General features: G+C 48.7%; 1 protein-coding gene across 6 annotated transcripts in view; it reads left to right on the plus strand.

The window, feature by feature from the left end:
* LOC124006089 (epithelial discoidin domain-containing receptor 1-like) overlaps positions 1 to 10554 on the plus strand; it is an 87003-nt gene extending 76449 nt beyond the window's left edge. For 4 of the 6 annotated variants that reach the window (XM_046315855.1, XM_046315852.1, XM_046315854.1 and 1 more), the window contains 8 exons: positions 427 to 573; positions 1026 to 1179; positions 1346 to 1478; positions 2128 to 2255; positions 3460 to 3657; positions 4808 to 5075; positions 6333 to 6482; positions 7635 to 10554. In XM_046315855.1, the coding sequence (XP_046171811.1) occupies positions 427 to 573; positions 1026 to 1179; positions 1346 to 1478; positions 2128 to 2255; positions 3460 to 3657; positions 4808 to 5075; positions 6333 to 6482; positions 7635 to 7775 (1319 nt within the window). In that variant the 3' untranslated portion in view covers positions 7776 to 10554. The remainder of the gene's footprint in view (positions 1 to 426; positions 574 to 1025; positions 1180 to 1345; positions 1479 to 2127; positions 2256 to 3459; positions 3658 to 4807; positions 5076 to 6332; positions 6483 to 7634) is intronic. The other 2 variants (XM_046315853.1, XM_046315857.1) reach the window with 2 other exon arrangements.
* Positions 10555 to 13051: the final 2497 nt, after the last annotated feature.

Raw genomic sequence — 13051 nt, forward strand, 5'->3', positions numbered from 1 at the left:
AATATTATCCTCCCACATGTACATTATACCCCTGTGGTTGTTACGTTTGTTTATTGTCTGAGTTGTGTTAACCTTGCCTGGTCTTTGCTCTGCAGACCTGTTCTGTTCTCCCCAACTTAATGCATCCCTCCCCTTGTATTGTCACTGGTATGCTGTGTTTCGCTAACTTGTGTTATGTTTTTGTTGTGTTGTGTTGTGTGGTGCTGTGTTATGTTATGTTGTGTGGTGCTGTGTTATGTTATGTTGTGTGGTGCTGTGTTATGTTATGTTGTGTGGTGCTGTGTTATGTTATGCTGCGCTGTACTGTGTTGTGTTGTTTGCCTTGTGTGTTTTGCCTTGATGTGTATATCGCATGTTGTTTGCCTTATTTTGTGTTTTGTGTGTGTGTGTGTCAATGTGTGTGTGTGTCCATGTGTGTCCCCCCAGCCTTGCTGTTAAACAACCCAGCCTATGACCTCCTCCTGTCAGATCAGAGGCAGCATGGCTCAGGCTCCTCGTGGCCCCTAACCGTCCCTTTGGCCAGGGCCAGCTCCTCCCACCCTCAGGAGAAGAGCCTCAATAATGGGGCCCAGGGTAAGAGCCTCTGACTGGGGGGGAAGTACCAGGATTCACCCCCTTCCTGGAGCTCCATAGAGCTGGAATCATACTGTCTAGAATAACAGAGTGACATCAGGGCTCTGAGCATGTGTTTGATTATGAACCGTGTGTCTGTCACTGCTATTCACTCACTCACTGCTATTCACTCACTCACTGCTATTCACTCACTCACTGCTATTCACTCACTCACTGCTATTCACTCATTCTCACTGCTATTCACTCACTCACTCCTATTCACTCACTCACTGCTATTCACTCATTCACTGCATCAATTCACTCCATTTTGTGAAGTGCTTTTAACATAATAAAGTGATTTGTCTCAAAGTTGTCATGACAACGGCCTGAGCCTCTCTCTCAACTCTTCCATCCCTCTCTCCACTCCTCTATCCCTCCTTTCACAACCTCTTCCCTCTTCTTTCTCCCTCCAGCCTGTGGTATGGACTTGGAGAAGGGCTTGCCCCCCACCCAGGAGGAGCCTCCCCCGTACCCCGATGCCCCTCCCTACCCGGCCCTGTCTCCCCCCTTCTCCGCCAGCGTGCCCCACTATGCAGAGGCAGACATTGTTAGCCTGCAGGGCGTCAGGTAGGAGGGTTAAATCATCATTAAAAACCCACCGTTTTAACTTGGACTTGAATCAGTGATCTTTCTTTGTTTTTATGTTCTTTTATTCATATTATATTGCCTTTTTTGTGTTTCTACCCTAAAGTGTTTCAATTTCAATACACTTAGTTGTGATTTGTCTTGTCAGTGGTAACAACACGTATGCAGTGCCAGCCCAGACCTCCCCCAGCCCCACTGCAGCAGACTGCACCCCCCTGCCTGAACTGCCCCGACACTGTCTGGTCTTCAAGGAGAAACTGGGAGAAGGACAGTTTGGAGAGGTGTGTATGCCTGTGTGTGTGCTTGTTTGTATGTGTAGACGTGTTTAACTATGCTGTGTGTGTGTGTGTGTGTGTGTGTGTGTGTGTGTGTGTGTGTGTGTGTGTGTGTGTGTGTGTGTGTGTGTGTGTGTGTGTGTGTGTGTGTGTGTGTGTGTGTGTGTGTGTGTGTGTGTGTGTGTGTGTGTGTGATGTGTGTGTGTGTGTGTGTGTGTAGATGTGTGTGTGTGTGTGTAGATGTGTGTGTGTGTGTGTAGATGTGTTTAACTATACTGTGTGTGTGTGTGTGTGTGTAGACGTATTTAACTATACTGTGTGTGTGCGTAGTGTGTGTGTAGACGTATTTAACTATACTGTGTGTGTGTGTGTGTGCGTAGACGTGTTTAACTATACTGTGTGTGTGCATGTGTGTGTGTGTGCATGTGTGTGTGTGTGTAGACGTGTTTGTGTGTGTGCATGTGTAAGTGTGTGTTAGCTTGACAACTCTCACTAAATTCTTCCGCTGCTCTATCGTTCTCTACATTCTTTAGTCAGACTGGCATTATTGAAGTCATTTGTGGTGCAGAGGGGTGGTTTTCTGATCATGTGAGAGACTTTTAGTTGTGGTTGTTGGTTGTCTGAAGGTAACTTTTCCTATTGGTTCCTTCCTCAGGTACACCTGTGTGAGATAGAGAGCCCTCAGGACCTGCCTAACCTGGAGTTCCCTTTCAACGTAAGGAAAGGTCGCCCTCTGCTGGTGGCTGTTAAGATACTGCGCCCTGACGCCTCCAAGAATGCCAGGTCCGTCTCAGGATAGTTCATCTAAATCATTTAGCGAACAATTACCATTTCTAAATCTATTAAGAACATCTCATTTTGGTCCTAAAGTTTCTTTCTCAGTTTCTACCTCTCTCTCACTCTCTCTCTCCATCTCTCGCTATCTCTTCTCTACTTTTTTGAGCTTTTTCTCGTTTCAATTGTTGATCTCTCGCTCTCTCCACCCCTCTCTCTCTCTCTCCACCCCCTCCCCTCGCTCTCTCTCTCTCCACCCCTCTCTCTCTCTCCACCCCACCCCGCTCTCGCTCTCTCTCTCCCTCCACCACGTGTTCCTCTCTCTCTCTCTCCACCCCCCACCCCGCTCTCTCTCTCCAACCCCCACCCCTCTCTCTCTCCAACCCCCCACGCTCCTCTCTCTCCACCCCCACCCCTCTCTCTCAACCCCCCACACTCCTCTCTCTCCAACCCCCACCCCTCTCTCTCTCCAACCCCTCACACTCCTCTCTCCACCCCACCACCCCTCGCTCTCTCTCTCTCTCTCTCTCTCTCTCTCTCTCTCTCTCTCTCTCTCTCTCTCTCTCTCTCTCTCCTCTCCCCCCCCCCCACCCCACTCTCTCTCCACTCTCCACCCCTCGCTCCTCTCGCCACCAACCACCCCTTGCTCCTCTCGCCACCCCTCCACCCCTCGCTTCTCTCTCTCTCTCTCTCTCTCTCTCTCTCTCTCTCTCTCCCCCCCCACCCCACTCTCTCTCCACCCCTCGCTCCTCTTTCGCCACCAACCACCCCTTGCTCCTCTCGCCACCCCTTGCTCCTCTCGCCACCCCTCCACCCCTCTCTCTCTCTCTCTCTCTCTCTCTCTCTCTCTCTCTCTCTCTCTCTCTCTCTCTCTCTCTCTCTCTCTCTCTCTCTCTCTCTCTCCACTCCCCCACCCCACTCTCTCTCCACCTCTCTCTACTCTCCACCCCTCGCTCCTCTCTCGCCACCAACCACCCCTTGCTCCTCTCGCCACCCCTCGCTTCTCTCTCTACCCACCCACCCCTCGCTGCTCTCGCTCTCTCTACCCCCCCACCCCTCGCTCCTCTCTTTCTACCCCCACTCCTCTCTCTCTATCTATCCCCCCACCCCTCGCTACTCTCTCTCTCTACCCCACCACCCCTCTCTCTCTACCCCCCACCCCTCCCCGCTCTCTCTCTCTCTCTCCACCCCCCCACCTCTCGCTCCATCCTAGGAATGACTTCCTAAAGGAAGGGAAGATTCTGTCTCGTCTGAAAGACCCCAACATCATCAGTCTGTTGGGAGTGTGTGTGAGCAGTGACCCTCTCTGTATGGTCACAGAGTACATGGAGAGTGGGGACCTCAACCAGTACCTCTCACACAGAGTCCTGCTGGATAAGACCGGACCCACACACAACACCCCCACCATCAGGTAATACGCACACATAGTACACACACACAACCAGTACCTCTCACACAGAGTCCTGCTGGACAAGACCGGACCCACACACAACACCCCCACCATCAGGTAATACGCACACATAGTACACACACACCGTAATGATTTTCACTTGAGGTTATTATTAATAGGGGTGCCAGGTAGGTTGTGCCTACCAGAGAAAACATTGGTTTCTCTTTTTGGTTTGTGAGGGAATGAGTCCCATCTGGTCCGTCAAGTCTACCCCAATACAAAGGACTTATGTAAAAGTCTATACACTTTTCATAAACCATTAAAACATTGAAAAGAACTTCAAAAACAATTGTATTATTTTGCGTGGGTTGTATTACCAACATAAATGATCACACATAATAAATAATGAGCTCTGGTTCCTCCAGAAATGTCCTGCACCTCGGGCCTAAAAGAGTCCAGTCTGGTAAAGGAGTTCAGGGAACTCAAGTGACCTTAGTCACGCAATGTTTGTCCGTTCATACAAGTGTAGCGTAAACCCAGTATTAATCTTACAATCAAAATAACAATTATTTTACCACACAACTATAAAGCGTATCAAATACTAATACGTCCTCACTTACAACTAACTACATAAACCATCACGGAATACATCACCCCAAAACAAATGAAATACCGTATCCAAAAAGGTTGTGGTCAGTCGGTCAGTCAGACAATCCAATCCGCCAGCAGATGTCCAGCGGAGAGAGGAACAACAGAGAGGTGTCGTCCACGGACACAAAGAGTGGATCCCATCCTGGGTAAACTCTATTATGGTACAAAACACGTTTAAAGGCAACAAAACTAACGGAATAGAGAAGCTCCGGGAACTGAGGGTTGAACACATCCTCAGTCACGTCTCCATCACAACCCCACTTTCACGCAGCTGATGCTGGCTATTTAATTGGGAATTAAAGGGGAAGCGCCCTATTGGAAGGAGAAGCACTGAGACGGTTCAGAAAAATTCAGGGCCGTCACAACACACACACACACCGTACACACACAGAGTACACACACGCAGTGACATTCACGTTTTCATGAAGACAGATGCATATACACACACACCTGCATCTGAAATATTGTATTTCTGCCACTTATCTCTTCTCTTCTTCCACCACACATCCCTCCCTCTCAGTTACCCTGCTCTGATTGCCATGGCCAGTCAGATAGCTTCAGGGATGAAGTTTCTGTCGTCTCTGAACTTCGTGCACCGTGACCTGGCCACAAGAAACTGCCTGGTGGGGGGTGAGAAGGGCGAGAGCGGGGGCGACCGGGGCGGGGAGCGACCCATCAAGATCGCCGACTTTGGGATGAGCAGAAACCTGTACGCTGGAGACTACTACCGCATCCAGGGGCGGGCCGTGCTGCCTATACGATGGATGGCCTGGGAGTGTATACTGATGGTGAGAGGACACACAGGGAGAGAGAGGAGAGAGGGACAAGGAAGGAGAGAGAGGGGCGAGGAGAGAGAGGGGCGAGGAAGGAGAGAGGGGCGGGGAAGGAGAGAGAGGGGCGGGCCGTGCTGCCTATACGATGGATGGCCTGGGAGTGTATACTGATGGTGAGAGGACACACAGGGAGAGAGAGGGGGGCGAGGAAGGAGAGAGAGAGGCGAGGAAGGAGAGAGAGGGGCGAGGAAGGAGAGAGAGGGGCGAGGAAGGAGAGAGAGGGGTGAGGAAGGAGAGAGAGGGGCGAGGAAGGAGAGAGAGGGGCGAGGAAGGAGAGAGAGGGGCGAGGAAGGAGAGAGGGGGCGGGGAAGGAGAGAGAGGGGCGGGGAAGGAGAGAGAGGGGCGAGGAAGGAGAGAGAGGGGCGAGGAAGGAGAGAGGGGCGAGGAAGGAGAGAGGGGCGAGGAAGGAGAGAGGGGGTGAGGAGAGAGAGGGGCGAGGAAGGAGAGAGGGGTGAGGAAGGAGAGAGAGGGGTGAGGAAGGAGAGAGAGAGGGGTGAGGAGAGAGAGGGGCGAGGAAGGAGAGAGGGGCGAGGAAGGAGAGAGAGGGGTGAGGAAGGAGAGAGAGGGGTGAGGAAGGAGAGAGGGGCGAGGAAGGAGAGAGAGGGGCGAGGAAGGAGAGAGAGGGGTGAGGAAGGAGAGAGAGGGGCGAGGAAGGAGAGAGAGGGGCGAGGAAGGAGAGAGAGAGGGGCGGGGAAGGAGAGAGAGGGGCGGGGAAGGAGAGAGAGGGGCGGGGAAGGAGAGAGAGGGGCGAGGAAGGAGAGAGAGGGGCGAGGAAGGAGAGAGAGGGGCGAGGAAGGAGAGAGGGGGGCGAGGAAGGAGAGAGGGGCGAGGAAGGAGAGAGGGGCGAGGAAGGAGAGAGGGGCGAGGAAGGAGAGAGGGGCGAGGAAGGAGAGAGGGGCGAGGAAGGAGAGAGGGGCGAGGAAGGAGAGAGAGGGGTGAGGAAGGAGAGAGAGAGGGGTGAGGAGAGAGAGGGGCGAGGAAGGAGAGAGGGGCGAGGAAGGAGAGAGAGGGGTGAGGAGAGAGAGGGGCGAGGAAGGAGAGAGGGGCGAGGAAGGAGAGAGGGACGAGGATGGAGGAGAGGCATAAAGAAAACAAGAGGGAAGATATGAGGACATTACAAAAGAAAGAAACAAAATGGTGGGACAAGTAGTAAGTTAGTTGTGGTAAATAAGTAACTAACCAGTAACTAACAGGTAGTGTGTGTCTCTGCAGGGGAAGTTCACCACAGCTAGTGACATGTGGGCGTTTGGTGTGACTCTGTGGGAGATGCTGAGTGTGTGTCAGGAGCAACCCTACTCCAACCTGACTGATGAACAGGTCATAGACAATGCCGGAGAGTTCTTCAGAGACCACGGAAGACAGGTACACACACTCATACACAGGCTCATACAGTACAGTAGCAGTACATTTAAGTGTGTAGATGGAATGCCTCATCTCTCCCTCCTCCCTTTTCTCTCCCCCCTCCACCTCCCCCTTTCTATCTTTCTCCCCCATCCCTCCTCTGTCTTTGCCTCCCCGTCTCTCTTTATCCCCCATCCCTCCTCTGTCTTTGCCTCCCCGTCTCTTTCTCCCCCATCCCTCCTCTGTCTTTGCCTCCCCGTCTCTTTCTCCCCCATCCCTCCTCTGTCTTTGCCTCCCCGTCTCTCTTTATCCCCCATCCCTCCTCTGTCTTTGCCTCCCCGTCTCTCTTTATCCCCCATCCCTCCTCTGTCTTTGCCTCCCCGTCTCTCTTTCTCCCCCATCCCTCCTCTGTCTTTGCCTCCCCGTCTCTCTTTATCCCCCATCCCTCCTCTGTCTTTGCCTCCCCGTCTCTCTTTCTCCCCCATCCCTCCTCTGTCTTTGCCTCCCCGTCTCTCTTTCTCCCCCATCCCTCCTCTGTCTTTGCCTCCCCGTCTCTCTTTATCCCCCATCCCTCCTCTGTCTTTGCCTCCCCGTCTCTCTTTATCCCCCATCCCTCCTCTGTCTTTGCCTCCCCGTCTCTCTTTATCCCCCATCCCTCCTCTGTCTTTGCCTCCCCGTCTCTCTTTCTCCCTCATCCCTCCTCTGTCTTTGCCTCCCCGTCTCTCTTTATCCCCCATCCCTCCTCTGTCTTTGCCTCCCCGTCTCTCTTTCTCCCCCATCCCTCCTCTGTCTTTGCCTCCCCGTCTCTCTTTATCCCCCATCCCTCCTCTGTCTTTGCCTCCCCGTCTCTCTTTCTCCCCCATCCCTCCTCTGTCTTTGCCTCCCCATCTCTCTTTCTCCCCCATCCCTCCTCTGTCTTTCTCCCCCATCCCTCCATCCCCTCTCTCCCTCCCCTCTATCCCCTTCCTTTCCCCCTCCCTCTCTCCCTCCCTCCATCCCCTCCCTCTCTCCCTCCCTCCATCCCCTCTCTCCCTCCCTCTATCCCCTTCCTTTCTCCATCCCCTCTCCCTCCCTCTATCCCCTTCCTTTCCCCCTCCCTCTCTCCCTCCCTCTATCCCCTTCCTTTCCCCCTCCCTCTCTCCCTCCCTCTCTCCCTCCCTCCCCACCCCCCAGGTGTATCTGAGCAGGCCAGATGTGTGTCCTCAGGGTCTCTATGACCTCATGCTGAGCTGCTGGAACCGGGACTGCAAGCTCCGCCCATCATTTGCCCACATTCACTCCTTCCTCACAGAGGATGCCATGAACATGGTGTAGAGAGAGAGAGGAATGGAAGAGTGAGATGGAGAGAGAGGGATTAGAGACGGCTCCTCCTACCTCCATTCCTCCATTCATCGTAGAGATGAGCGAGGGATGTGTGTAGAAGTGGTGGAGGTGTAGAGGGAGAGGTGTGCAGTAGAGGGACGGGTGCCTGCTTGTATATTTTGTATCTCTCTATGATGGGCGGATGGGGCTGAGACACCGCTGGTTCGGTTTTCACTCCCACGAGACAGACCCCAACCCAAACCCCTTTACCCCCCCTGAGTAGTCTCTAGAGCGTCTTAAGAATGTAACACAACACAATGGTTGGTGCGGTGGTGGGTTGGTGTCTGATTCTGCATAGTCCTTCCAGGACCACCGATGGTCTGTCAATGGTCTGCTAGCGAACACAGGGAAGCTGTAAGATGGATGGGGAGGCGGTGTGACAATGCTTGGTAATGAAGATGAAGCTAAAATGAACGTGTAACGCTGATTAACGTTTATCAAAGAATATAAACATTACCAATCTGATTATGCATCAATGTCAGACATTAATACTCTGAAATGTGATCATAGTTTAATAGCATATTAACATGTTGGGATAAACTTAATAACACATTGTCCTATATAGATATTTTATTACTTGACCTGCTAATGTTTTTGGTATTTGTATAAATCATGTGCTAGGGTTACTGGTGAAGGTCTATATATATTCTCATACTGTCAACATTTCTCCATCTCAAAACGGTACGCACACATTATTCACACAGAGATGAAATTGCACACAAGGTTTGCTGTATTAGTAGTATATATAAAACGAGTGTCCCAGTAAAGTCCATTATGTTTCACTAGTTTTCAGTATATAACCCAGTTCTTCCCAGCCCCAAACCCTCCATCCCAGACCCCAGTCTGTTGTCTCTAGTCTCATGGAACCAGACGAGTGTGGCTGAATATTGCATTCTATTCCTCTGGCCTACCCGTTACAGTCTGGCAAGCAGAAGGATGGTATCTCATACACAGGCCAGTAGCAGACACAGCAACAGCTGTTCCACCAGCAGTCTGTAACACCAGGCATTAGACAATGCTGCCAGCCAGTCAGTCAGTCAGCTCCTCAGCCCAGACTTGGCTGGCATTGTGACTATAATCTTCCACATTCTGCTTCCCACTCCACCCAACTCAGTATCTCACAAATCCAGAAGCCTTTCATTCTGCAGTCTCACTCATATCTATCACAACTGAGCTGAGCTGTAACTATGGAGTTATAGAGGGTGTGAACTGATCTGGACTCGAGGACTCTTTCCAGGACAGGAAGTGTGTGGTTGTTACCATAGAGATATGGTTGTTACTCTACCAGACCTCCAAACTGAAACCCTTTGGACCTCTGGAGCCAGAGAGAACTGACTGGTGTCATGTGACGTGAGCCTCACTGGCTGAGAGAACAGGTACAGTAGGGGAGGTGCACTGTAAACGGCTACAGACTTAACAGAAGAGAGACATCCTTCCTGATGAGAGCTGGAATAGTACAGCCCACAGCAACACACAGCACTGCCTGTGCTGACATCACATGTGAAACTGACAGTTGTGATTGGTGACTAGCTGATGGACAGATGGATTGACGACCCGAGGGGAGTGGGGGCTGATATATGTAAATGACCATTTTCATGTGTAAGTGAGGTGAGCGATGTGATTTTCTACCAGTGATGAATAGCGGAGCTGGGTCTGACTCAGTGACCCAGATGCAGAAAGGAGGTTCATGTATATGTCCAATACACTACCAGCTGCACTTTAAAGGCTGTTTCTGTCCGCACGCCCCAATACCTGCACTAGAATACTAGAGTCGTGGCCAGTCTTGGGGCGTAGTTACAGTACTTGTAGTTTAACAACTAATTAACACTTTCAGAGAAGCTCCCACAACACTGGTATGCATCATGTTACTATAAGAGTATCATGTTGGAATGCCAGTCTGGATGTTGGAGCGTACAGACAGTCTGTATCCCCTTGGTGTTAGAACCGATAGCAGTCCATGGCATTGCTGGTCAAAATAGATGTAGTTCTAAACAGAAAAACAGGTCAGTGTCTTGTGATTTATCTACTTAAAAGAGTATCCTGTATTCATCATTCATGTCAGTGGATTGTTGTTCAAATAGAACTGCCTCAATGTTCTCAAGGAGGAAAATTCAGCTTTGGAAAACCTCTGTCTGCATTATGAGGAAAGGCAGAGTACACCAAATGCTTTCTGCCAGTGTTACATAGATACCCAGCAGAGCTGATGGTTAAAACATCCCAATCACAAAGAACCTAACACTCATGAGGAGCACTAACAACTGTATACAAAGCCTTTTAGTTTGTCAGTAACCTTTCACCTACATTACTCTGCCTCACTGAGTGTAGTTCTGCATAATGTGTCAGGCTTAATCAAGATGATCAAATAATCCTTGTTTACTGATTGAATGAGTGAACGGTGGTGCCATATGAATACAGTATGTGTCTCCATTGACCTTTTTCCATATACAAATGTGTTTAGTTGGGCTACAGTGTATATATTTCCTGTATACTACTTATAATCTCCTTGTTGTCAGTGATATCATCCTTTGCCTTTGAAGCTGAACCTGATGTGTACATATTAAGGACAGAATTTTTATTTTCTTGACTAATATATGGAATGACTTTGTTATAGTTGGTCTCTTTTTGTTCTTCTGTAGAAAGCTTGCTACCTTACCTTGGTGCCATTGTAATTCATTGTGTTGTCTATTTTTGTAGTTTTAATAAAGTTAATCTTTCCAAATAAAGCAAGGAAGAATGTTCTACTTGTCATTAAAACACACACACACACACACACAACAAAGGGTTTACGTTAGGAAATCAGAGTTTTTATGTTACAATCATTTCATTCCAAATATTTATAATATTCTTAACTTAGTGCACTTGCATACTAAAGTTACACTACATGGGAGGCCAGGATTATTTTGGCAAGTCAACAAAGTATAGATGGAAAGAAACAAATGTGATTTCTGTAACTAAGTGCAGCTACTGTACAGAAAAAGGTTAGAAGTCACAAATCATTGACTGATGTAATATACAGGTGTGTGCATAAGTGAAAGCAGTAGAATTGGTTTGACGAAATTGGCTTTCATTAATATCTTTAGGACATAGCATGCCTCTAGATTGTTCATGTTTAACCTGGTGTGATAGTTTAGCCTTTAGGTTGAGAGAAAAATGGGAATCTTTCAACTTAGTCAGGCACTCGGTAACAAAATGCATAGACCGTCAGATCGCATGTAAGCTTTGGGGCAGTATTCAATCCAGTAGAGAGAAGTAACTTCTAGAATCCTGAGCAGCGGTATAGAACAAGAAGGATTCTATGGTATAGAACGAGAAGGATTCTATGGTATAGAACGAGAAGGATTCTATGGTATAGAACGAGAAGGATTCTATGGTATAGAACGAGAAGGATTCTATGGTATAGAACAAGTCCCTAACAACTACAACAACCCTGTCCTACAAAAGGATCAAACAGGGATGTGACCAGCACAACAAAAATACACCATTCTAATGATAATATTACAATATGAAAGGATCGCTCCTAATTCAAATGTATATTGTCTACTCCAATCTATAGAAGGTCCCTGTGTACCCCACTGGACCGTACAACTTAATGGAAGTCCACTACTTTAGGGTCTGTAGCCTGGTCCCAGGTCTGTTTGTGTTTTTGCCTGTTCCATTGTCATTGTCAAGGGAAACAATGTTTGGCATGGCAATTCTATAAGGATTTGAAAAGAGAGCAGAAACAGACTGGCACCCATTCCCCTCTTCTACACACATACCTTCACCTCAAACAACACATCCACCAGACACCACGTGACTGACAGTACACCTGACCTAGATAGAGACCTCGGAGGTTAGCCTTCAGCAGGAAAACCCCAGTCTGCTCCCTCCCTCTTCCTTCCAATCACTTCACAGAAAATCTCCACCTTTATACAGTTATAGCACAGTAGAAGCTCTGATCGATGGCCTGTCTGTCTAATAAGTCTAGGGTTTAGAAACACACTGGAACTAAGCCATAATGGTGTACATGACAATCTGTCTGTTGGATAAACAACAGTATAGTAACAGAATCTGTAGTTCCTTGTTTATTGCTTTGGTAATTAGATACCATCAGAGTCAGTACTCGACTGATTGTGTCTATGCCAGTGTTGTACCAACACATAGAAGAGGTTTAGTGCCAACCCATCATATAGTTTGTGATCTCATCCCCCACACATGGCAGAGTCATGGCAAAAAGCACACAAATTGTAAAACATAGACTTACAAAAAAACAGCATAATCTGCATGTAACTTGGATTCTATTGTAATATGGCTTGTACTGATATGATTAATTAGACTCTAAAACAAGGCACTGGCCATTCTAGAGTGTCATCTTACAGATATGAGTAGATAGACTGATCTAGGGTCTACTGTCAGGGGAGCACATAGTGGAAAACTACTTTGTCCATAAGGTGGTAGACAGAGGTACTGGAATGCTGTAAGGCATGCAGAAGTCATGTATAAATGACATGACTACCATTATCTAAATTCTGATTCTGGACATATCTTCATTTCTTCCCAGTGAAAGTAAAAAGCATTTCTTCATTTGCAAAGCAACTGATAGCAACTAAGCAAGCTTCCGATGCTAAGAACCTTCTAGAACTGCAAATGTTGACAAAACAATCAGCTGACGAACCCAACAATGACATGGATGACCTCATACTGACACAATCATTTCCTACATCATTTCTCAAACACAACCACATCCCAATGAAATAACATTCTATGAATTACAACTATGTGACAGTTGAACAGTTTATATGGACCCAAACCTGTAATGGAGTGAGACAGAGGCAGGCTTGAAGCAGTGATTAAAACACACTGAATAGCAAACGGAGAAAAGAGTACAGAATGGTGGAGGAGGCGGAGTTACTACCAGAACGACGAAGGCTGTGTCATGCTAGTCCAAAGTGCTTTTCTTTCCTTCATCCAAGCTGAACTAACAGTTATGAATGACCAGGAGACACACTCCCCCAGTAGGCTTACAACATACAGCTTGGAACCATCCTCTGTTTTCAGATCAGTGCCAAAAAGGACCAGGAAGCAAGAGGGGAGGTCGAATAAGAGTGTTGAGACACGCCCTAAGGAGACAGGCACGCCCTAAGGAGACAGGCACGCCCTAAGGAGACAGGCACGCCCTAAGGAGACAGGCACGCCCTAAGGAGACAGGCACGCCCTAAGGAGACAGACAGGCCCTAAGGAGACAGACA

This window comes from Oncorhynchus gorbuscha, linkage group LG19 (assembly GCF_021184085.1).
Source record: "Oncorhynchus gorbuscha isolate QuinsamMale2020 ecotype Even-year linkage group LG19, OgorEven_v1.0, whole genome shotgun sequence".
Lineage (NCBI taxonomy): Eukaryota > Metazoa > Chordata > Actinopteri > Salmoniformes > Salmonidae > Oncorhynchus > Oncorhynchus gorbuscha.